This window comes from Amblyomma mixtum, chromosome 1, assembly GCF_055824585.1.
Source record: "Amblyomma mixtum isolate Tamu chromosome 1, ASM5582458v1, whole genome shotgun sequence".
Classification (NCBI taxonomy): Eukaryota; Metazoa; Arthropoda; class Arachnida; order Ixodida; family Ixodidae; genus Amblyomma; species Amblyomma mixtum.
Window position 1 is genome coordinate 21,123,523 of NC_143012.1, and position 26,149 is coordinate 21,149,671.

At 52.0% G+C, this 26,149-nt stretch overlaps 1 protein-coding gene across 1 annotated transcript in view; it reads left to right on the plus strand.

The window, feature by feature from the left end:
* LOC149365673 (uncharacterized) overlaps window positions 1-26,149 on the plus strand; it is a 113,117-nt gene that overhangs the window by 30,747 nt on the left and 56,221 nt on the right. Inside the window, exons 5-6 of the mRNA XM_089541665.1 lie at window positions 21,363-21,492; window positions 23,505-23,610. Of these exons, the coding sequence (XP_089397791.1) occupies window positions 21,363-21,492; window positions 23,505-23,610 (236 nt within the window). The remainder of the gene's footprint in view (window positions 1-21,362; window positions 21,493-23,504; window positions 23,611-26,149) is intronic.

Genomic DNA, 26,149 nt, shown 5'->3' on the forward strand with positions numbered 1-26,149 from the left:
AGCCACCAGCGTTTTACTCGTATTGGGTGATTGCATTTTCTAGAGAACACCCGGCCTGAACGTGAATTGAGAGAATTTTCCACGAGTGAAACTTGTAAATATGTAGCGTTTGTGGGGACGCGCGTTACTCGTCCCCTGTGGTTTGCTTCCCCACAAGGTACCCTATACTCATCTCCTCTGGTTAGCTTCCCCGCATACACCCTCTTTAGTCGTGTTAGTTTAACTAACAAGGGAGGGCGCTGGTGTCGCATCGACACGAGCGCCACGGATAGCGTGTTCGCTGCGCGCGCGGGGGGAGACACTGGGCTCTTCTGCTCAACGTTACTAGAACAAACTCTAGTAACGTTGCTTCTGCTTGGTGCCGGGGAAGCGTGGTGACGTTCACGCGTGACGCTCCGCTCTTCGTCGGCGGGCGGCTCGTGGTGGGAACATGCTCCCGCCAGCCCGTCCCGTCCGGCCCCAGAGTTTCCCCTTTCCCTAGCGAGGGCGAACATTCGCTCGTAACCGTGCTGGTGAGTCGGACGTCCTCGATTCCTCCGCGTATTTTATTGCTAGCTGGAATTATTCTTGTTGCAGCAATAAATGCCTTATTTGTGTCAGCCAGAGTGTCGTTCCTTTGTTCTCTCAGAGCAAGGACTGGCGTGGTCGGCGTACGCGACCACGGGGTGGGGTCGAGCGGTTTGAACTGTGTCAGACGCTATTAAACGGGGAAAACGTATTTATCTCCCCAATTAAAACGCCACATCTGTCCCCTCACGTTTCCCACCCTAGATGGAGACCAGCGAAGAAAAGCGCGCAGAAGAAAGCGGAAGAGATAGAGAAAAAACTTTATTTACACAGGAATTCGGGGCACGCCCCAGGGTCCCCGCACGACCCCACTGCACTCAAGTGTTTATCTTCCTAAGGTCCATAACACTGGCAGCCCGGCCGGTGGCGATGGTCTGCACGGCCGGGTCCTCCGAGCGCAGCAGGGGCTCCCAGTCCTCCCAGGTCTTGAGGTTCTCTAGGTCCCGCGGGGGAGGGTCCGGCGGACAGAGGGAAATGATGTGGAGGGAAGAGGCGAAGGGTTCTGGGCATAGAGTGCATGCCGGAGTGGGGAAGGAGGGATGATAGTGGGCTAGGTTAAGGGGTGAGGGGAGAGTGTGTGTCTGTAGTCTGCGCCAGAGTGTTGCGTGTTTGTTATCTAGGGAGGGGTGGGGCGTGGGGTAGAGCTGGCGTGAGGCTCTGTATGCCTTGGTCAGCTCACTGAATGAGTGCATGCGCTCCTTCGGATCGCGGAAACAGGACGAAATAGGCGGAAACAGTCACTGCCTCTCTCCTTGCAGAAGCTTGTAATTTCACCTGGCTCAGAGAAAAGGTATGTGGTGGTGGTGGTGGAAAACGTTTATTTGCTTTATTTTACAGTGGTTTTTTGCGGCTTCAGGTGGAGTCTTCCATTTTCTCTTCAGGGTCGGTTCCCCTAGTCCAGGGCTCCGCTGTGGGTAGCTGCCCTGCGTGCACGCCTTACCAGTCCTTGCTGGACTTTCAGGATGTCGCTGGATAGCATCCTCTCCCACTGTTCCGCACTCGGGTTTTCTATTATGTCGAGCTCGTCTATTTTCTGGCAAGCCCATGGGCTATGGTATAGGGTCGGTTTGTCTCCACACCACGAGCACTCGGTCTCCTACTGCACGGGGTAGATTTTGCTTAGCATGAGCTTAAAAAGCGGCTGGCCGCGCTGCAGACACAAATCCAACAGCACTCTGAGGAGCTCTGTCGATCCAACTGGGGACAGATATGTGACGGCATCGCCGGAAACCTGTCCAGCAAACGTGCATGGCAACTCCTCCGACACCTCATTGACCCCACACGCACCAAATCAGCAGCACAGCACCACGTGACACGCCTCACACATGAACACATTGACGATCCCGACACCCTTCTAGACACACTTCAAACCATGTACACATCTCCAGGCGGCCCCATACCGCTGCCGCACTACACAGGACAAGCAAATCCAACACTCGACACCGACATCACGGAGACGGAAGTCAGAGCGGCCCTCCTGACTCTCCGCGCCAACTCCGCACCTGGTGCAGACCAAATCACAAACTCCATGCTCCGTAATCTGGATGACCAATCGATCACCCACATTACGAAATACTTCAACCAGTGCTGGAGGGAGGGTAACCTCCCGCAGTCCTGGCGCCACGCGAAGGTAATATTTATACCAAAACCCAACAAACCACTCACCATTCAAAACCTTCGCCCGATTTCGCTAACCTCATGCCTCGGGAAGCTCCTCGAGCATGTTGTGTTAGCGAGACTCACAAGTCACATGGCGGACAACAATTTCTACCCGCATAGCATGGTGGGATTCCGCCCTCATCTATCCGCACAGGATGCCATGCTGCAACTCACGCACGGCCTTTTTGACCCGCTTCTTCCAGGTCACACCAAGGCAGTCTTAGCTTTGGATCTCTCCAAAGCTTTTGATCGCATTGAACATCAGGCGATCATGACTGCTCTATCCTCATTGAATGTGGGTGTGCGCACGTATGCCTACATTCAAGCATTCCTGACTGACCGCACGGCTGAGATACACTTCGGCCCTCTGTCTTCCACCTCCTACACACTTCAGAGTATCGGCACCCCTCAAGGGTCCGTCCTTTCCCCCTTTCTCTTTAACATAACCCTCATACCCCTCGCCCGGAAATTGGCAACTATTCCCCACCTCAAGCACACTCTTTATGCCGACGATATCACCCTGTGGACCACCCACGGCAGTGACGGCGACATAGAGAACACCTTACAGGAAGCAGCCACCCTCACCCAAAATTACGCACGGACCATCGGACTGTCTTGCTCCCCAGAGAAGTCCGAACTGCTCCTCATCCGGCCTAAGAACCACCGCTGTCCCCGCTCCCCCATTGCCATTGAATTGAATGGTTACCCGGTACCTGAGGTTGGCACCCTCCGTGTATTGGGCTTGCACATCCAGAACGATGGCAAAAACACCACTACCCTCAAGAAACTCAAGCAGGTTGCAGGCGCGATATCGCACCTCATCCGCAGGGTTTCGGGACATCATAGAGGCATGAAGGAGCGCGACCTATGTCGCCTCATTCATGCCTTTGTCCTCAGCCGTGTACTGTATACTACCCCATATTTACAACTATCCAAACATGACATAAACGCTTTGGATGCTTTGATTCGCAAGGCATTCAAGGTAGCACTTCATCTTCCCCTCCACACACCCACAGACAGATTACTAGGCCTGGGCCTCCACAACACGATCGGGGAACTGGTGGAGGCCCACCGACAGGCCCAATACATCAGGCTCACAAAAACTTCCACAGGTCGGTATATCCTGGACTCCCTGGGAATCAAAATACCGGCCAACGACCCAACCCTTCTCGCCATCCCAAGATCCCTTCACCGAGAGCTTCTCATCAGGCCGCTCCCGAGGAATATGCACCCGTCCCACCATGAGCAGCGCCGCAGAGCCCGTGCGAAGGCACTCCATCGAGCGTACGGCCCCCAGCCGGACGCCGTATGGGTGGACGCTGCCTGCACGGGTGATGAAGCGACAGCAGCTGCGGTGGACTCCTCTTCATCCACCCTCCTCACACTACCTCTCCCTCCAGATACGTCCCCAGAGGCTGCAGAGGAAGCCGCCATTGCACTTGCTATAACCCGCACGGAAGCCCGGTATATTTTAAATGACTCTAAAACTGCGATTCTAAATTTCGCTCGAGGCCGAGTTCATGTCCCTGCTTTTGGCATACTGGACTCGCCCGATGCACCCCCGCCCCGCCAAGTGGAGCTGATATGGATGCCTGCGCACTCCGGGAATCCCGGAAACGAGGCCGCCAACCTTTTAGCCCGAGGTTCTTTAAACCGGGCTCAGGTGGCCTCGGATCGGGGATTCACGAATGATCGCATGGACTCATTCAGTGAGCTGACCCAGGCATACAGAGCCTCTCGCCAGCTCTACCCCCCGCCCCACCCCTCCCTAGATAACAGACACGCAACACTCTGGCGCAGATTACAAACACATACTCTCCCCTCGCCCCTTACCCTAACCCACTATCATCCCTCCTTCCCCACTCCTGCTTGCGCCCTATGCCCAGAACCCTTCGCTTCTTCCCTCCACATCCTTTCCCTCTGCTCGGCGGACCCTCCCCCGCGGGACCTAGAGAACCTCAAGACCTGGGAGGACTGGGAGACCCTGCTGCACTCGGAGGACCCGGCCGTGCAGACCATCGCCACCGGCCGTGCTGCCAGTGTTATGGACCTCAGGAACATAAACACTTGAGTGCAGTGGGGTCGTGCGGGGACCCTGGGGCGTGCCCCGAATTCCTTTGTAAATAAAGTTTTCTCTCTCTCTCTCTCTTTAGGCACGGGAATGTTCCCGTTTGTAACTGTCGCCATGCTACGGCGTCTTCTCTATTTAGTTTGTGTGGGGGCGGGTATTTTCGTCTGGTTCCTCTGTAGTAGTATACCATGTCTGTATAGCTTTAGGCTACCGGCTCGGGTTCCTCAGCGGGGTCGGGATTGTTGGATGCTCGGTTTGTTGCGTACTCTCGAGCTATCCTATCCACCTCCTGATTTCCCCTACTGTCGGTATGTCCCGACACCCAAACTACCGTGTGAATGGCCTGGTTGTTTTCGGGTTTGCCACTTGAGCGGAGAATGCGGAGGGCGCTTTGGCTGATTCTGCCGTTTAGGTAGTTGGGGCGTGCAGCTTGTGAATCTGTGAGTATGGTTAAGGACCTGTTGGATCGGTAGCCCTCCGCTGCCGCTAGAGCCACGGTTGCCTCTTCGGCCTCGACTACTGTACAGTTCCGGATTGATGCGCTGGTAATTTCTTTTAGGTCCGAGTTGATCACCGTTGCCACTTTGCTTTTCTTGTGGTTTCTGTCCTCAGTGTATGTAGCGGCGTCTACGTACACTGTGTCGTTTCTAGTTGCTAGTGTTCTTTGTACATACTTTGCTCTTGCTTCTCTTCGCACCATGTGTAGGTTCGTGTCAATATTCCTTGGTATTGGTGCTACTTTGTTGATGTTTCTGTATTCGTCTGGTATCGTCTCCGTGCTTTGTGTCTCCTTTATCGCAGCTTCACCGTTGTATCTGCTCAGGAGTCTTCTGCCCGTTGCCGATAGTTTTAGTCTTTGCATTTGTGCTATTATTTGCGCTTCTTGGAGTTCTTCGAGACTGTTGTGTAGCCCCAGAGCCAGTAGTTTGTCGGTTGATGTTGATTGTGGTAGGTGAAGCGCCGTCTTGAGGGCTGTCCTCAGGATTGCGTCCGCTTGTTGCGTTTTGTATTTTGTGCAGGGGTAGTATGGGAGGCTGTATGTTACTCTGCTTACCGCCAGGCTTCTGATCAGTTTGAGCGTTTCTGCCTCTTTCATGCCGTGTCTTTTTCTCGAGATCCCTGTTATCATGCGAGCTACTTGGTTGGTTGCTGTTTTAAGTATTGTTAGGGTGTGGGCGCCCTTTTGATTTGATTGTATCCACATTCTTGATATCCTGATGAGTGTTTTTTTCCGGGATTAGTTGTCCCGCGAGTTGGACGTTTAGCCTCAGGTTTTCTTCCTCGGGGACAGTGCGGTTCTTCTTGCTTCGCCATACTCTTAGGAGCTCGCACTTCTTTGTCGAGCAGGCTAGTCCTCTTGTCTTGACAAAGTCATCTACGCATGTGGCGGCCTCTTGTAGTCTTTCTTCTTTTTCCTTGAGTGAGCCTTTGGTTACCCATACGGTGATGTCGTCGGCGTACATGGCGTGTCGTACGTTTTCGATTTGTTCTAGTTGTTTGTTAGGCTAGCTCGATCATGGCAACGTTGAATAGGATGGGCGAAATAACCGAACCTTGCGGCACGCCTTTGTTCGGGGTGTTCAAAGGGATGCGTTGCCCACAGCCGACCGCCTTGCGGCGTGCGGCGTGGCGCCCTGCGTCTCACGCGCGCAATGCGGTCGAGCTGACACTTTAAATCACGCTATTCACGAATGCCCAGTAGCACGTGACTTTTGGCGTTTGGTAACTCGCATGTTCCAGGTACGCATGCAACGGCAGAGTCGCCATCGTGATGTCATTGTCGAGCTTATAATGTCCATCGATGCGTATGTACTTTGGAAACGGCGGGGACTGGCTGTCTTGCGGGGACGCCCGCAGAAGGTCATGTTTTCGTTACTCCATCGTCTAAGAATATCGCTTCTTAAGCACCTGAATGAAGAACTTGTTATACTACGGGAGGAAGCCTTCCTCCTGCGTCGTGATCCTGTTTCTCAAAAACTACCAGGAAATCGTAAAAATACCTAAAAACTTTCAAATCGGAAATGTCATATCTGGAACGGTTATGTTGCCAGTGTTGTGTGGAACTGGTATCTGCGCATGTCCTGGTTTTTCCTTATATTTGCTGCGCTGTCAGTGAATAAAGTTAGGCGAAGTTTAGCGCTAGTCCTGTGTGGTCCTCTCTTGTGTTCGTATTGGTTGCGCTATAGGTCTTTTGTTTAAACTTACAAGAGCTGGAATCACATGTCTCGTGGTGTGGTGGAAGCCTGCAAAAGAACGACATTCGTGCGTTTCCAAGCATTCAGTCAACGTACACGAAACTTAGAATGCGTTGTTAGATTGCGTTTTGGCTACTGCGGTTTCACTGCTGCCGTCGGGAAACCGGGAGACTTCCCACACATCCCCCTCACGTGCCCTACCCTCCCACACCCTCCGTCCCCAACCAGGGCGGAGTCGGGCCGGCACCAGTACCACTAACCAGCGCCGAATAATTAGCGCTGTCCTTTGCCTTTTAAGGGCCGTCCCGTATGGGTTACCTCGTGCCACGTGAAAGGGGGATAGGGACGGCGTTTGCACCACTCTGCACGGTTCGGCAATAAATCTTTACACCACCACCGGCGCAGATCATTTTGCTAGGTGGTGGTGGTGAAAAACATTTATAATACAATAAATATTTACAGAGAGGTGATTGGGGTAGGCCCTATTGGCCCTTTCCCCTAACAATACTAGGTGGAGCCCCTATTCCGGGGCCCCATTGGCAAGCAACGCCGCCCGCGTCCGGTGAACCAAGGCCTTTTGGGTCTTTAGGTCCTGACAGCCGAGCAGGGCCGCCTCCCAGTCCTCTCTGGTGGGGTTGGGGTTGGGGGGGATAGATGGGTTTGACTGACACGCCCAAACCATGTGGAAGGTGTCAGCCACCTCCCCACAGAACTGGCACGCGCCATCAAAGGATGTATTGAAATGTTTAAGCACCGCCGGGCACAGTACAGTGTTAGTAAGAATTTTGATGAGGAGGCGCTCGTCAGCGCGATCCAGACCCTTACAAGGGGCCGGGTAGCGCCGGTGCTCCTCCTTGTAGTAATCGGTGATTTGTTTGAATGTAATGGCCAGATTGTCTGATTGGGAGTACCCTTCCAAGGACAGGGAGATAGCCCGGGGAGAGAGTGCGCGGGCGGCCTGATCGGCCTGTTCGTTTCCCTGGAGTCCCTGGTGACCGGGGGCCCAAATCAGGTTGCGTGGAGTTGGATCTTCAGATCGACAGCTATATTCCAGTATGCGCCAGGCAAGCGGGGGAGCCCAGCCCAACTCGTAGTTCCGACAGGCCCCTCGCGAGTCGGTGATGATGTGTTTCGACTTGGGAGTAGTGAGAGCAAGAGCAATGGCAATCTCCTCCGCGTGTGTTGCGCTGTAGGCTTTGAAAGTGAGCCCGTTGACTGTGTTTGTGTTGTGTACGACTGCGGCCGTGTACCACACCCCGTGGTGTGGGCCGGCAACGTCCACGTAATACACATGTTGTTGGTTACCATAGTATCGCGCCAACGCTTCCGCGCGCGCCTGGCGACGACCGCTATGGTCTTCTCTGGACATGTTGCGGGGAAGGGGTCGGACCCGGAGGGCGCGTCTCCAGGGTGCTGGCACTCTCTCCCTTTCCTCAATATGGTAGTCATGTTTGATGTGTAGCCGGTCCAAGAGGCGGCGACCGGACGTGGTCTGTGCAAGACGCGTGTATTGGTTGACTAAGTGGGCCTCTCGAAGCTCCCGAAATGTGTTCACCACGCCCAAGGCCAGAAGTCGCTGGTTGGACGTGGTGACCGGGAGGTCGAGAGCCCGCTTGATGACTTTCCGGTGGATGACCTCCAGTTGGTCATCATCATGTTTGCGCAGGTGCAAGTAGGGGGTTGAGTAGAGGATTCTACTCGTTACGAAAGCATGGGCAAGCCGCAGTGCATCCTTGCTTCGTAATCCGCCCCGCTTGTTGGAGACCCGGCGGACCATGCGGCCCACCTGGTCTCCCACCGTGCGAAGTTTGGCTAGGGTGGTGTCGACTCTGCGTTGGTGGTGTATGAAGAGACCAAGGACGCGGATCTCCTTGGACTCCCGGATCGGTCCCGAGGGGAGACTGATGCAAAGCGGGGTTGTGTCCCGAGGGGAGGGACGTATGTGCACAAATTCTGATTTCGACGGGGCGCACTGGAGTCCGCAGTAGGCCGCGTAGTCGTCGACTAGGGTCGCCGCTGCTTGCAGGCAGGATTCCATGTGGCCCAGGTTACCTTGCGTGGCCCAGATTGTAATGTCATCCGCATAAAGAGCGTGATGTATCCCGGGCAAAGAGGACAATTTGGAGGGAAGATGAAGCATTGCCAAATTGAAGAGGAGGGGAGACAGGACCGCGCCTTGAGGTGTTCCCCTCGAGCCGATGGTGTATGGCCCGTGTTCCGCATCTTGTATGCGTATGTAGGCTTGACGGTCTGTAAGAAATTGTTTTATGTAGTTGAATGTTTTGTGGCCACAGTTGGTGTTACTGAGGTGGTCCAGGATTACTTCGTGTTTGACGTTGTCGAATGCGCCTTTAAGATCCAAGGCCAGGACCACCTTGTCGTTGTGGGGACATTCGACAGGATCTAAGATGTCGTGGTGAAGCTGCAGAAGTATATCCTGTGCAGACTTGTGAGGGCGAAAACCGAACATGGTGTCCGCGAAAGTGTGCTGTGTTTCTAGAAAATCGGAGAGTCTGTCGCGCACCATCGTCTCCATCAGCTTGCCGACACAAGACGTGAGGGAGATGGGGCGAAGGTTCTCCACATCAATAGGTTTGCCGGCTTTCGGAATAAAGGTCACGAGAGCCGATTTCCAATCGAGAGGGAGAGGAGTCTCTCCGTCCCAAATGCTATTGATGTATTTGAGGAGCGCGGCGTAGGCTGCGTCGGGAAGGTTGGCCAAGAGCTTGACCGTAACCTTGTCGCGCCCGGGTGCAGTGCCCCGCTTCATTTTGCTCAAGGCCGCCCGGAGGTCGTGGAGCTGGAACGGCTTGTCCAGCTCCGTGTTCTCTTCGCCTGCATACGAGTACGCCGCCTGCCGGGGGTCCTTAGTGGTGCACAGGTAGCGATCCCTGAGCGTGTGCGCTAGTTGTTTTGTCGTTCCTGTAAAGTTGTGCAAGGCCCTATGTAATTGGCGTTGGGTTTCCGTGCGTGTTTGTATTGGATCGATGAGAGCGCGGAACAGGCGCCACGTGTTGCGGCCAGACATCTGTCGAGCAGCCGCGTTGCACCGGTCCACCCAGTTAGTGTCGGCTAGCTGAGTAGCATATTCCGCTGCCTGTTGTGTGAGTTCCAGGATGCGGTTCTTTAGGCGTCTGTTATGTTTCTGTTTCTTCCATCGCTTCGTGAGGCTGCGACGGGCCTCCCAAAGGTGGAGAAGGTGGTTGTCCACGTCTGTTTGTGTTTCTGTAAGCTGTATCTGCTGTTCGTGTTGTGTAAGTGTAGAAGTGAGCGATCTGGACCAGGCGTCGTATCCCGACTGGAGGGGGTCTACAATAGGTAGAGAGGTGCGGAAAGTCGTCCAGTCAGGGATACGAGCTTGTTTTAGTGGGCGTTTCAGGGGACGCATGTAAATGGTTGTGTTGATTATACAGTGATCACTACCTAGAGTGTCCTCTGTATTCAGCCAGTCGGCATGTCGTATGTTGCGTGTAAATGTGAGGTCCGGGCAAGTATCTCGTTGAATGGAATTGCCGACACGTGTTGGGTTGGCGGGGTCAGTGTGCAGGGTGAGTCCAAGTGTGGAAAGAAGTTCCGCAAGCTTCCTCCCACGCCTGTCCTCCCGGGGGTATCCCCATAGCCTGCTCGGGGCGTTGAAATCGCCGACGATTAGGAGGGGATCCCTACCCGCCACCTGCATAGCTTGAGTGAAAATTTCATTGAACGTGACGTTGTTAAGTTTCGGTGGGCAGTAAATATTTAGAATGTGTACAGGTGGGTCAGACCGCTTTAGGGGCAGCACTGAAACCATCGTGTATGGGAAAGACGGTGTTGTGGGAAGTGTGACCTCCTGCGCAGTGTATCGCTTGTGAACAAGTATACATGTCTGCGGGTTGTGTTGAAATGTAGTGTAGTTTGTTAGTTTGGCACCGGCGCCGGGTTCCTGAAGGGCAACCACGGCGACGAGGAACTCAAAGGTCTCAAGATAGAGGCGGAGATGAGTCCGCTTCTTGTGGTCCTTGAGACCTCGGCAGTTCCACTGCGTTAGTGTAAGCGGCTGAGTTGTTCTTGCTCGCGACTTAGGGTTGGGGGCCATGGTCGGATGCGGAGGGTGGGGTCACGTTGTTAAGACTCCCCAGTCCGCTAGTGCCCGGCGCAGACGTGCAGGAGTCTTCCGAAAAGTCAAACTCATCGGGAATAGCTCTATTGAATTTTGAGGGGCGGTTAGCGTCCCTGATGGGTCCTACGCGTTTAAGGACGCGCGGATTATCTTTTATCCATTTTTGGATAATGTGCGTTACGGCTTGTGTCACTTGTGCGATGACACTCTCCACCTGACGCGCGATGGTGTCATGGATAATTTTGGGGAGGTCAGCCAATTGTGTTTCAATTGCGGTCACCCGGGTCTCCAGGGCCGCTGCGCGACTCTCCACAGGAGGAGGGATCTCCCTGTCTGTTATGTTTTCTGCCTCGTCGCTCGACGCGGGCGGAGTATGGAATTGGGATTTGAGCGAGTTAAGCTCGCTGGCTAGTTTTTCGTTTTGAGCTCGCAAGAGGGCGAGCTCGCGCTTGAGTTCCTGTGTCTCGGCGGTGCTGGTGGGGGAGGAGGGAGGAGGGGAAGGAGAGGAGGCGACCCTCGCCCAGCTGCCTACCTTGGGTTGGTTGCAGGCGGCGCCGCCAGATGAAGCGCTGAGAGCTGGGAACTCCGCTGCTCCGGGTGGTGGCGTTACTGTTGCTGTCTTGCCAGGGGGAGGCATCACGCCACGCCGTGGCGTCTTCTGGTTGTTTCGCTGCCGCCCTCCCCGTGTAGCGCCGGCATTGGCTCCCTTGGGTGGCGTCCTGGGACCTGGCTGCGGCAACTTGATGAATTTCGCGGTGCATTCGCGGGAGCTGGTGAGGTGCGGGCCCCCGCAGATTAAACAGATAGGATTGCAGACGTGGGGGGCCATCCCCTCAGTACCAAGCCCCACGTTTTGGCCACAAAGGCCGCATCTTTCCTTGACCGGGGTGGGACAGTTGTCCACCCGGTGCCCCAGTGTGCCGCAACGGTAGCACGCTGGCACTGTTTTTTTGTACTCCTTGACGGGAGTCAGTTCTGCGTTATAGTGGACGTAACGCGGAACAGTGCGTCCCTCGAAAGTCAGCACAGCTACGTTTGATTGTCCCAGCTTGCGCACATGAACTAGTTCACCACCGCGCCACTGCACATTATCTTTTAGTGACTCACTGGTTTCTAAGTTGTGAACAGATATCACACCGCGACACACATCACCGGTGAGCTTGAGGTGGCCGTGAAATGCGAGCGATCCTCTGCTGGTGTTAAGTTGAATGTCCGTGAGGAGCTTTTTAACCACTTCTGGGTTCTGCGTGCCACAGACGATGATGTTCTGTTCCCAATTTGGTGAAATGGTGATGGTGTTCATGTGCTGCCTACCGATGAGTTGCGAAATGGCAGCGCCGAGCTCACCTTGCTGGAAGGCCGTCTTGAGGGAGACCGTACTGCGTGGCTGCAGCACGACCACGTAGTCGTCAGGGTCCATCCTGACCGTTGGCTTGGGAGTCCACTTCGAGACTGGTGAAGAAGTCTTCTGTGGAGGTGCAGAAGACGGAGCGCGAGCGTCTCCCGTTGCTGAATTGTTGAGAGGAGTCTTGGGTGTTGCCGCTCCTCGTGCGTTCTGCCGGCGGCGGCGCCGGCTCTCAACGACTTGGAAAAGGGCAGCTTGCTGCGCCGAAATGGTGCATGGGCCGTCCTCTGGCTGGCTTACAGGGACAGATGACCACGACAGAGTCGTGGGGTCGTATCCGCGTTGTTCAGGTAGAGCCATGTTGAGAGGTTGGCCGGCAGGCGTCTCCGCAGCCAGCGGCGGAGGAGCCGGAGCCGTTAGGCTTAGCTCGACCGCTACGTGGTGATGCGGAGGATTGCTCGAAATGGCCGAAAATTCAGCGTACCTGGGTGTGATCGGGTTCTCCAGGATCCTGCTGACTTCACGGTAGCAGTCGCACAGGTTTGATAGGCGTTACATCAGGTTACCGCGGTTCCAGCCGAGAAATCGACGGAGCCGATGCACCACGCGTCCGATCACTCCGCGCTCAAACGCGAAAACCCTCCAAGCATTCAGTCAACGTACACGAAACTTAGAATGCGTTGTTAGAAGCGGCGTTGCTAACTGCTGGCTACTCCGCTCGCTCCGGCAACGAGCAGCAAAACTTTCCTTCGGACTAACTTAGTAGAGCTTTCGCTCTAGCTGTTCACCACAAGTCATGCAGAAAAAAAAAAGATAAAGGTGAACGGTCATGCAACCGATCTCCTCCTTCAACTCTGAAACACCCAAGAAATGTCCTGAGAAATTGCGAAAATTATGCTCAATCCCTTGCTCATTCGCGGATGCAAATTCAATTCTCTTGCACACAGAAAAGAACTCAACAGCAAGGATAACTCTTTTATACTAAACACTTTCTAGGGAACTTAATTACTATATCCTTACAAACTGCCTTAAAAGTTTTCCTGCAAGCAGCAGAGCCGAATTAAACACTGCGTAAAGCAGTTGAAATTGAAGTAAAAAAATCGATTTTTGAGGAAAGGAACACAAAATCTCGCAACTCGGTGGACACCTGAACCACGCCATAAGGGAAGGGAGGAGGGTGGGAGTGAAAGAAGAAAGAAAGAGGAGCCGTAGTGGTGGGCTCCGGAAAAAAATGGCTGAGGCTTAGCTTAGGTTAAGCCTAGTCAGATGCGAAGCATATTGTCGCCGAGTTGCATATCGAGCACGCCGCTTGGCTAGACGTTCTTCACGCTCTTCATCAGTCTCTGTAGCACGCCGCAACTTTTGCTTCTCATTCCAACGAGCAGCCCTGTCTCCAGGAGGCATCTCTATCCCGTGTACGCCTAGCAGAGGCAGGCGCACCCCCTTGTATACTGCCGCTCCAGCATCACGTGTTCACTACAGCGCACCTAGCGGCAGAAGCAGGAAACACATTGGTCGCGACGCCTCGCGCGACGGCGCGAGCTGGGGCAATACCTCCTAGGGCCCCGTTTCTCCTATGTCGTTACGTCACGCATCACGTGGTCCTCCTTGGTCGCGACGCCTCGCGCGACAACGCGAGCTGGGCCCCCGTTTCTTATCTGCTGTGACGTCACGCACCACGTGGTCATCCTTGGTCACGACGCCTCGCGCGACGGCGCGAGTTGGGCCCCCGTTTTTCATCTGCTGTGACGTCACGCATCACGTGGTATGACATGGAGGTCACGAAAGGTCAATGGTAACGACACCGCCGCGCTCGAGGAGCTGGGTTGGGCTATTTTAGTATGCTTCGCATAAAAATTGGCTGTGGTTTCACCAATGGCCATCCCGAGTAGAATTGCGGAAGCAACGGCGCAGCAATCGCAGCGGCGGCGGCATCTCAGGGGCACTTTGACTGTCTAAAGTGCGTAGAGGCGAGAGTTTTCCGCACCACTTTGACTGCCTCTGTGGCACTGGTGACGTCACCCCTGGATGACGTCACATGTAATGAATGACTAATTGCTAAGTGATTATGAATTACTAATTAACGGTTAATTACTGATTTGCGATTAACTATTAATTAAGTGCTAATCAATGACGCTTAAGCTTTACCTTTAGGAGTGAAACGCGACAGTGTGTCGCGTTTCACTCAACAAACACGCAACACTCTGGCGCAGACTACAGACACACACACTCCCTTCACCCCTTACCCTAGCCCATTATCATCCCTCCTTCCCCACTCCGGCATGCACTCTATGCCCAGAACTCTTCGCCTCTTCCCTCCACATCCTTTCCCTCTGCCCGGCGGACCCTCCCCCGCGGGACCTAGAGAACCTCAAGACCTGGGAGGACTGGGAGACCCTGCTGCGCTCGGAGGACCCGGCCGTGCAGACCATCGCCACCGGCCGTGCTGCCAGTGTTATGGACCTTCGGAACATAAACACTTGAGTGCAGTGGGGTCGTGCGGGGACCCTGGGGCGTGCCCCGAATTCCTCTGTAAATAAAGTTTTCTCTCTCTCTCTCTCACCACCCGTTCGGCGCCATGCCTTGCCCTTTGAATGCAACGCTTTTTGAGGAAAGGAAATTGCGCAGTAATTCTCTGTCATCTCGGTGGACGCCTGAACCGCACTGTACAGGAAGGGAGGAAGTGGGAGTGAAAGAAGATAGAGAGGCCGTAATGAAGAAAATGAAAATGGCATGTGCAGGAAATGCAGGAAAGGAAATTACGCAGTAACTGTCTCACATTCGCTTCTCGCGCATGCGCAGTTGGGGCTCTTTGCAGCTCCGCAAAATCGCCCACACCAAGCATAGTGTTGCTTCCTCAACAAAAATTAGCTGTGGTTCAACTACTGGTGAACCTGGTTAGAGAACGAAAGATATGGCGTATCGGCAACTATAAGCGGCTTGGCGTCTGTAACGATGAGTGCGTTCCGGACACCGGATAGGCAGCGCGCCCACCCTGCCACCCTGGCAGGTGGCAGCTAATGGTTGATCGAGAGAGTTTGCTCACCCAATGAACGCTGCGGCCTGCGGCTGCAGTGCCGCTTGGCCGCCACAACGTTGTGAGCGCTAACGCATGCAGCCCACATCTCTCATCACCCCACATAAAATTGGTAAATTGGTTTTTGAGGAAAGGAAATGGCGCAGTATCTGACACCTCAGCCGCGCCGTTAGTGAAGGGAGGAAGGTGGGAGTGAAAGAAGAGAGGGAGAAAGAGGTACCGTAGTGGAGGGCTCCGGAATAATTTCGACCACCTGGGGATCTCTAGCCTGCACTGACATCGCACAGCACACGGGCGCCTCTTGCGTTTCGCCTCCATCGAAACGCTGCTGCGACTGAGAGAAGAATGAAAAGGAAAGTGCACGGGCCTGCCAACTGACTGCAGCCAAGCCACCACCGCTGCCACGAGCAGATAGAGGAGAGTAAAAAGATCACGGGAAAGAGAAAAAGGAAAGAAAAGACGCGCGTCGCAGCAACAACCGCGTCCGCCGAAGCGGACGCTGGCTGAAAAAACAGATAAGCGGCCGTAGTCGCGCTTCGTCGCCACCTCCCTTCCTCCATCGAAACGCGGCTGCCGGGGTCGGGTTATATAAGAGCGATTCAGGCGTCCACTCACCCAGGGAGCGAATTATGCGCACTTCCTTTCCTTAAAATCATCGGAGTGTAAAACGTTAACGCCATTGTCAATGAACACAATGAACACCGGTGGCCTACGGCTTCAGTGCCGCGTTTCTGCCACAACGTTGTCAATGCCAACGCATGCAGCGCACATCTGTCAGTGCCACCACATAGCTTAAAGCATGACTGAGGTGTCCACTGCTCCAAGAAGGCAGTTATGCGCCTTTCCCTTTCTATCCAAGCTCCCGCTCCATCGGTTTCGTAGCTTAAAGCGCGATTGAGGTTTCCACTGTCCCAGGAGGCCGGTTATGCTCCTTTCCTTTGCTTTCGAAGCTCAAGGTCACTTGAAGGTCAGAACTAGGCACCCGGCGATCGAAGCACGAGGTCCCGTAGTGACGCTTTCGCTTCAATAATTTCGACCACTTAGGGATCTTTAACGTGCACTCACACCGCACCGCGCGCAGGCCTCTAGGGTTTCGCCACCATCGGAACTCGATCACCGCGGCCGGCATTAATAATAAATAGCCACTGACAACAACAAACACCACCGCCGCCCTCCACTGTGACTTTTCTTACCGTCTGCCTTGTTTCGCTACCTTCCCATCTCTTCCCTCATTCTTTTGTTTAGGTATCCACCGAGAAGCGAGACAGTTTCGCACCCTTACCTCTCCTCAATTTTTTTTTTCTTCACTACACGCCTGGACTGTGGCTATGCCGTTCGGTTACCACAGCGACTTGGTGAACTCACTTCAACTGCTATGCAGTTGTCGGAAAGTTGAGATTATAATTGGTTTAGTATGTTTATTCTGCGTGCGAATTGAAGTTTGCGTTTTTTGAGAATTTAACTTCGTTTCTTGCAATAGTAAAATATTTTCGTATTAAATCCGCTTTGTGTCGGTAAAGTTTGGCGCGCCCCACGTGATAGGAAGAAGGTCGATTTAGAAAGCAGTTGGCTTTCTGGAAACTGTCCGATTTTGCACTCGCTGACCAAAATACTGACCGCGATGTTTGCGCACCAGACCAGTTCTTCCTGCTAATAGACAATGTTCACACATGTTGCGTGCCCGGACGCATACGGGTCGTACTGCCCGCCAAAATTCTGTCACACTGATGACAACATCGGTAGTTTAGTAATGAATACCCATGTTATTTTGGACAGTAGGTACATTGCGTAGTCCTTAATGAGTTATTCGTCAATTAGAAATTAATCGTCAGATATTATTAGCCATCCATTAGTAATTAGTTATTAATTAAGAATAATTAATAATCGGTGATTAATGTGACATCGCACAGTACATGGGCCTCTAGAATTTCTCCTCCAAAGAAATTCAACCGCCGCGGCCGGGATCGAACCGCGGCGGTTGAATTTCTTTGCAGGAGAAATTCTAGAGGCCCGTGTACTGTGCGATGTCAGTGCTCGTTAAAGAACCCCAGGTGGTCGAAATTTCCGGCGCCCTCCACTACGGCGTCTCTCATAGCCTGAGTCGCTTTGGGACGTTAAACCCCATAAACCATAAACCAACCAACGATCATTAGACATTGGTTTGTGACTATTCATTTTTATGTGTGACGTCATCCGGTCGTAACGTCGGAACAATTCAGTCAAATAAAGTGAAAAGAATTAGCTACAAAAGAGCGTTGTCTTTCATTCACAAACAGCATGCAATCAGTAACAGAGGCAATCAAAGTGGCGCGGAAAAGGCTTTCGCCTCTAGGCACTTTTGACAGTCAAAGTGCCCTCTGAAATTCTTTCGTCGCTAGCCTTGACTCAGGATCTATTTGCTTTCGCTACGCGTACACAAGTCTCAGGTGCTTTTCGTTTCCCTGGAGCAGGAAAAAGCATTCGATCGCGTTGAGCGAGACTATCTTTTCACAGTATTAGACTGCTTCGGCTTCCCTAAGCGCCTGATAGATGTCTTGAGGGTGTTGTACACAGATCTAGAAGCCAGTCTTGTAGTCAACGACCAGCTAACTGACCCCATCCCAGTAAGCCGTGGTATACGCCACGGTTCCCCCCTGTCTTTAGTTCTCTTCGTCCTTCGCACAGAACCGTTGTTGCAACAGACCGAAAGTTGCAAGTCGATACGTGGCTTTCCTCTCCCAGGAATAGGCGAAGTTAATGTAGCAGCATATGCTGATGATATCTCCCTCTTCATTAGGAACACTGACAATTATAGATAATTCCTGCAGCGTTTCACACCTACATCTGCCTGTCAGGTGCGCGTCTCAATCCGACTAAAAGCCAAGCGTTACGCTTTGGATCCTTTGAAGGTGACTTCCCTGACGGTGTCCAATGGGTAGGCGGAGTAAAAGTCCTGGGTGTCACATTCCTAGCCTCAGAGGAAGAAGCAATATCCATCTGGAATGAATTAAAATGGAAGGCTGAACAGCGGATCGAGGTCGCCGGAACTTTTCACCCAGGTGTTTCTGAACGAGCATACCTTATTAAAACCAGTATCGGTGTATCTCTCTTCGATATCGCGGAAATCACACGCCCTCCTCGCCGCGTCCTCCAGAGGTTAGCCACCGCGTGTGGCTCTTTTGGGACGGACAGGCGGAGAGCGTAGGGAAGGGCTTTTCTTCGCCTACCAACAAGGACGGGGGGGTTTCAGTATTCTAGACCTTGAAGTCATGTGTCGTGTGTAAGGGTCATGTTGGATCTCATGAATAACACCATCTGCCGGGCTAGTTGGTTGCGATCCATATGTAGGCGTATTGAGCTCGTGTGGGTGCCGGCTCACTCTGGCAATCCTGGAAATGAGGCCGCCGATAACATAGCCCGAGAACTTATTTGCCGGGCAAATGGCGACCCCAGCCGGGATTTCTCTAGGGAGAGGGCACACACGTTCTCAGAACTGACTCAGCAAGCACGCCTTGCCCGTCGACTCTATCCCCCTCCTCACCCCCGCCTATTCTACTCCCAACAAATCCTCTGGAGGCGACTGCAGACCCGAACTCTTCATACCCCTCAGCGTCTATCCTACTTCCGCCATGTTTCCCCAGAGTGCATTCTCTGCGGAGAACCGCACGCCACCCTGGACCACATCCTCTTCGGCTGCCCTGCCAGTCCTCCCGCGCAGGGACAGCCCGCCATCGGTACATGGGAGGAATGGGAGGCCCTCCTTGCGTCGACCCGGACATGCAACTTCGCTGTGTGAACCGGGGTGCCAGTGTCATGGCCCTACGTGGCCTGGACACATGCGCGTAATGTGAGGGCGGTGCGGTGGCCCTGAGACCTTGCACGATCCAAACTCGCTCGCATAATAAAGTTTTCCATCCATATGTATCAGCGACTCAGGCTATGAGAGACGCCGCAGTGGAGGGCTCCGGAAATTTCGACCACCTGGGGTCCTTTAACGTGAACTGACATCGCACAGCACACGGGCCTCGAATTTCTCCTCCAAAAAAAATCAACCTCAGCGATCCCGGCCGCGGCGGTTGAATTTCTTTGGAGGAGAAATTCTAGAGGCCCGTGTACTGTGCGACGTCAGTGCATGTTAAAGAACCCCAGGTGGTCGAAATTTCCGGCGCCCTCCACTACGGCGTCTCTCATAGCCTGAGTCACTTTGGGACGTTAAACCCCGTAAACCAACCAACCATATGTATCAGCAGCGCGAACACAACACAGGAAGAAGCAAGAGAAGAAGGAGAAGCGCTCTGTACTATCTTTTTCTTCCTGTGTTGTGTTCGCGCTGCTGATACATATGGGATCTCATCTCGGACACAATGTACGGAGGCAGAGGACTCACTGCATACCTAATGGGAACGTCGCGCTATTTCTTTGAATTATCAAATTGGAAGGGCCCTGCGGCTGAGAAGCCACCAACCAGCGTTTTTCTCGTACGTGATGATATCGTTACATTTTCTAGAAAACACCGTGCCTGAATGTGAATTGGGAGAATTGTTCGCGAGTGAAACTTGTGAATATGTAGCGCTTCACACCTTAGATGAAGACCATCGCTGGAAAGCGCGCCCAAGAAGGCGGGAACAGACAGTCACTGCTTCTCTCCCGGTACAAGTTTGTAAGTTCACCTGGCTTAGAGAATGGGAAGCGCCGCCCACAGGCGACCGCCTTTAGGCGTGCGGCGTGGTGCCCATCGCCTCATGCCCGCAATGCGGTCGAACTGAAACTTTAAATCACGCCATTCATGAATGCCCAGTAGCACGCAACTTTTGTCGTTTGGTAACTTGCATGTTGCAGGTACGCATAATGGCAGAGTCGCCATCGTGATGTCATTGTCGAGATCATAATGTGCATCTGTGCGTATGTACTTTGGAAACGGCGGGGACTGGCTGTCTTGCGGGGACGCCCACAGAAGGCGATGTTTTCGTTACTCCATCGTCTAAGAACATTGCTCCTTAAACACCTGAACGAGGAACTTGATATACTAGGAGAGAAAGCCTTACTCCTGCGCTAGTCGACAATGTTCAATGTTGTCGCAAATAAAAGTGACCGCGCCCAACCTTCCTTATTAGGAAGGCTGGTGAGTGTTGTTTCTCCTTCCTACTTTGTACATAACCACGTGGTGCAGCTGCATAAAGCCAGCTCGTGATATCTTGAACCATGGGATTGATCATATTGTGAAGTTTTTTCATGTATATCTAGGTTATAGTGCACATTTTGTATCAACATTATGACATTGTGAAACTACTCCAATCTCGGGAACCTGATGAACATGTCCTTTGAACTGTTCAATTTCTGGAAATAATAAATTTTCTTAAACACTGTTTTTGTCATGTGCAGATTTCGGCAAACAAACATTTCAAAATACGACCATTAAAATTCCATCATTCCTGTCGAAAGGAAAAGGGAGCAAGATGCCTAGAAAGGCTTCATGATGCAGTTTTTTCAATTCCAATCGCAGATGGAGTGTGCGTTTATAATATTTAAATATCGGTTTTATAACATTGCGATTAAGGGTAGACTCGGAACTAGAATATCCAATCCTTATTCCCTACTTAAACTCTCTATTTGTTTTTAGAAAAGGAAAAGTGCATAACTGACTCACTTTGTTCGTGGACACTTAACACCCCCCCACCGTGAGGAAATTCCCTCGGCTTTCACTCTCCCGTAACTGCTAACTTCGCGCTCTCGCTGTTCCAGGCTTTTCTCCTTTTCACAGTGCAATGCGTGATGCTGCATGGTGTAACACTGACTCTCTGTACCCACTGTGTTTGGTTTATGGCTGTTATTTCAGCTTTCGCTGTAAAATATAGAAGGTGGTGCTCATGCTCTCGCCACGCGCCCTGCGTTACACCTGTGCTTAACGCGCTCGGTCTTGCATTCTTCTCCATAGGTGGCGCTAGCTTAGGCGCGTTCCACCCTTCGCTGCGACGACGCCGGCTCCTACGCGAGCGCTAGTTATTCGCGCCGTCTCCAAACTTATACGTTTCCGAACCCGGTTATGTGTAGTCGTTATTATCCGGGACAATATTCAAACGAGTGTAAGCAATGTAAGGCCAAAGCGGATCTCAACCATATTCTCTGGAAATGCCCTTTTGCCCCCCTGGAGGGACAAAAAATAAAGTCACTTGAACAATGGGAGGCTCTCCTACTCAGCTCCGATCCGGAGACTCAAACAAAAGTCGTCCAACTGGCCGAAGACGCCGCCAGGAGCCAAGACCTTCTGGCCGTCGTTTAGGCGGGGGGCCTATATGCCCTTCAGACTGTTGGCAATAAACGTTTTACAATCCAATCCAATCGCGGTCCCGCTAGTAGCGCTGTATGTAAGAATAAATCGAATAAATGTGTAAATAAATATATTCCGGCAGGTCTGTCTCGGGACAAAGCGACGCTGCTGTGCGGGAGCTGTGTCGGCGGAAACAGCACCACATCCATGGCTGACGTGCTGGACGGATGTGGAAACTGCAAGACTTCGAAGGCTGCCTGCATCTGCGAAGGGTGAGTGCATGGAAGTGTCTCTTCTCTTTTTTTTAATGCGTTAGCACTACTATCCTCACCTTCACAAAGTCTGTTCGTCTGCGTAGTGTGATGCCGCCTGCAGCTTCCAAAAGGCCTCCGCCAACTACCCGCCCACTTATGCCCTCCACCTATCTGCACCCGCCAAAACCCTCCCCCTGCCGTTAAACAACCTATCTACGCCATCCAGAGGTTTTCTGACCATCATCAACCGCCCTCTGCGCCTACTCCCCACACCCCTTCGTCGTATACAAACCGTTACCCACCACCAAGCAACCCATATCTCCACCCTACCGCAGCCACACCCACGACTAGCCACCGCCTACACCCTCCAGAGGGCCCTACCTACCACCCATTCACTAACCTCCACCCAATAAACACATCTACCGACGAAAATCATAGGCAACATTGGAATGAAGAACCGACGTCGAAATGCAATTCAAAGGACGCAACACGAAAACGATCATTGTAGAAGCAAAATGAACAACCAATACAGCTAACGCAGATTGGTTGTGTCACACTGTATGATCAAATCTGCATTTTTTTTTGCGCCGCTATCTGCAAAATATGATTTTTTTTCAAAGCCACGACAACCTATGGGAACTTCTTAGGCAATTTTTTAAGCGACCCAGCCCATTATACTCGGCCGGATGCAACACAAGAGTCAAGCGCCAAATGCACCCCACAGGAGGCCCTCCATTTTATAACAATGACCTGTTGTCATGACCTTGACGTCATGACAATCGGTCAAAGTTATTGCCTGGAGAGCCTCCCTTCATGTGCATTTGCCGCTTCACCCTTGAGCTCGATCCCACCAATGATATGCAGGTGATATCAGATTACATTTGTGTACGACTGACAAGTGATCGGTAATCACGAAACACGTTGCTTGAAAGCAGGAACACTGTAAAACGTATGACAATGCGTGGCTGCCCCACATATTTGCGGCCGTAAGCACGTTTCTCTTCCTAAACCGAACAGCCCCTATTCGTTAAGCCCACGTACGGCATATAATTTTCCACGTATTACTCATCTTGAAATCTGTAAATCTCTATGCTGGCCTTCAGTATGCTTTTAACGTCATTCTCCTCCGGTAACCTTAGGCGCCCTAACAAAAGCAGCTTTATTTTTCGTATATCCTCTCTTGATCTTTTCTTCGTAACCTTCGGTGTCAACCACCTTTGTCACTAGAAACAAAAAATTAGCAGACGGTGTAGCATGGCTAAGCGCGGAATATCGTGCGGTAGCACTATTTACGGTGGACACATAAGGCCTTTACCTGCTAAAGGTATTCGACCTAAAAACCTTTACCATAAAGGCCTTCTACCTAGAGGCATTTACCTGGAAGTAATTTGCCATGAAGGCCTTCACCCTAAAAGCCTTTATTCTAAAGGCCTTTTGGTAAAGACTTGGGCAAAGTCCGTCCCCCAGATCTGCCAGGTGTACACACCTGGAAGGCTGCCCACAACCCGATGGGCAGATGGGCCGGCTGCCGCGAAGCACGCTTCAGGGACGTGCAGTTTTTGCCAAAAGTAACCGAGCAAAGGTGGTGTCTTTCTTAGTCGCGTAGCGAAACACTTAAGGCAGCCCTTAATTAAGCTCTGAATCTCTGTAAAGTATGGTGAACCCCTGTCCTCACGTTTTGACACTTTTCAGTCTTCAGGGGTGCCGTGAATGCTTCGTTATACGATTGAGAAGCAAAAACCTGTTGCTCGGTTACTTTTGGCAAAGGGAGTACGTACGTACATACGTACGTAATGTATACCCGAAATAGTAAAATGCGCCTACTATTGCTAACGTACTAAAAACAAGCTTGTCCATTTATTGACAGTATTCTTATCTTTCGCTATTGATTGCCTCTTTCCGTACTTTACTCTTTTTTTTTCATTTTTTTTTTTGTCCAGATTCTAGCTCCACAGCACAGGCCTAGCACGCCCCGAGGGCGAGACATGTAGAAAAGCGTTGTATCGTTTCGCCATCCACTTTCCGTGCAGGAAAGGCGAGAAAGACGAGTGCGGCGTGTGCAACGGCAAGGGAGCATCGTGTTTTGTGCTAACTGCCGTGCGACCTTCTGCCGTGCCCGCTGACGTCGACGTTCAGGTACGGCAGTTCTCTTCCCTCGCATAATTGTTCCCGGGTGGACGCATAAAGGCGTCAACGACCAGAAGCCAAATACGATTCCAAAGGCCAGAAAATGTAGACAGACGGTTTTAGTTCGCCCGGCTGCCACTATGTGCCTTGTGGCGCTGAACATGCGAAATTACTAGAATCACTGACGGGGGAATTTGAATGTTCTGAACCACTTTGTAAGTCCGATTTTTCCGCCAATGAGACCTCTTGACCACCAAAGTCAACATGCTCCACAACATCTCGCCGTACTTTCTAGTTATCTCACAAATAAGAGTGAAAATATCCCCATTTTGTTCTCAGGTATTCACTACTAGTAACCGACAGGTGGCTCTAGTTGCAACGCTCTTGTTCCGCCTTCGTTTTGAGTGCCACGGCTAGGGCGTAACGCCTGCGCCCGCCCACTAAAAAGGCTTAGTCACATGGTAATCATAAATAAAGCAGAGCTTGTTTTCCCCATTCATTCATATGTATTTCACCAGTTGGTAGAGGCAAGCCGTGATTTCATAACAGCCAAGCGAGGAATGTCATTCGCTGGCGCTGATTTCGATGGCGAGGTTGACCAATACAAAAGTAGCAAAATGGTAAATCATCAAAACAGCAGAACAGCCACATGTTCCGGACACAGCTTCCGCTAAGTATCGTAGGGACCCGGAAGAAAAAGACGTGAGCCGCACTTGTTTAGTCGGCAGTCGAACCTCGGACCTTTTGATGCCAGGCCTTGCACTTTGCTCAGTACTTTTCAGATCGCACTGAATCTTTCGATATATATGTATTGTAAGAAAGAGAGTTGGAGTTCGATGCCCCAGCAGCTAGCGCCGACGAAGGCGAGGAAGAAGATAGGCGAAGCCGACGAAGTTCGGGATTTGCGCTTGCGAACGCTGGCCTGCTGAGCGGCACCGCTGGGACAAGGACTGTGCCCGTCCACGCTAACTGTGCGAGTTTCCACATTACACTTGGTGGAGGTGCTGGGTACGTCGGGTATGTGGGTAGGTGGGTATGTTTGATCCCGGCCATAGCGGTCTCATTTCAATGCAGGCGAAATTTTAGAGGCCCTTGTACTGTGCGATGTCAGCGCACGTGCAGAACCCCAGGTGGTTGAAATTTCCGGAGCCCTTCACTATGGCGCCCCTCAAAGCCTGAGTCGCTTTGGGACGTTAAGCCCCCATAAGCCAAGTCCCAAACGAAACCTTTTCGGCGTAACTTCTCCATTTGAAGTTTCCAGCTGTTGCTGCCTATTTTCCGGCACAACGAGCAGTAGCTTACTTCTGTGAATTTTCCACGCGCGTCTATAGAGACGTGCTTCTTGTGCGTCGGCGTTGTTCGTTACAACGGCCATGAACATACAAGAGCAACTGCTTAAATGAGTTATCATAAACCTCTCATCCCTTCCTTCAAAGTGTCGCTGCACGGTATCACGGACGTTGTGACTGCCAGTCGCACAAAACGGCGCTGGGAAAGCAGAATAATTAGAATCACTCGAAAAGTTGCAAAGGCGCTTCTTGTGCTGGCGGCAGCAGTCAGGACTCCGAGCCCTACAAAGAAACTAAGGAACTCCGAAAATCGTTTCCTTACCCTACTCTATATACGCGACAAGGACGATAATGAGTGCGCTAGAGATGAGCAAGTCGATAGCGGTCATTACTAGAATTTATAGACTTTTCTTGAGGCATGGTTCTACTTCAAAGTGCAGGTTAGGATGCATTTTTCCTTTCATGTTTTTCAGCTTGCGGAGAACGCATGAACTTTCTCGGACTTTCATTCAAAGAAAGCTACAGAAAGATTTCGTTTATTCGTCGTTGTTGTTGTTGATGGAAATAACGGTACGCGGAGATTTGTCCAATCCAGTTGGGGCAAAAACAAACTGCGTTCATTGCTTGAATGGCTCGATCAGGCCACACTGCGGGGAAGAGAGAAAAGGGGCGTGGCATCAGCCCAGTTAATCATTGCTTGGGAAGCGAGAAGAGATGCCTTTATATTTTCAAATGTACAGCCTTTACCTAAAGTCACAGAGTATGGGTCGTTCAGCACGGCTTGTGCTGTGTCGCCATTGTTTCAAATACGTAAGAGCGACGGACACTTCAACCCTCATTTATCCAGAGTTTCATTACGGTTGCCAAGCGCCCTAATGCATAGCGCGGCAGAAAACACAGTATACAAAGAGCATACATACACTGTAAAAAGTGTGTATAGTGTATGTATGTACGTACAACTTTGTCAACACTCTATGGTAATACACCTTTTTTTTTCCTTTTTTACAAAGGGAGTAGATATACTTGTGGTCTTTGTCCGTATATCTGACACGGTACTACTGCATATAGCCGCGATGAAGTTTGAAATGACGCCCGCGCACACCGTTAGCAAGCAAACGGGCACACGCGCTCCATTTCTTGGTTAAACCCTACTTACGAACAACTGCAAACTGTGTCAACTTGTCTGTGTTCGTAGTGCTCCTGTGGTACAAGCCAGCTACACGACAGCATTTGTGCAACCACGCATTTCACAGTTTCAG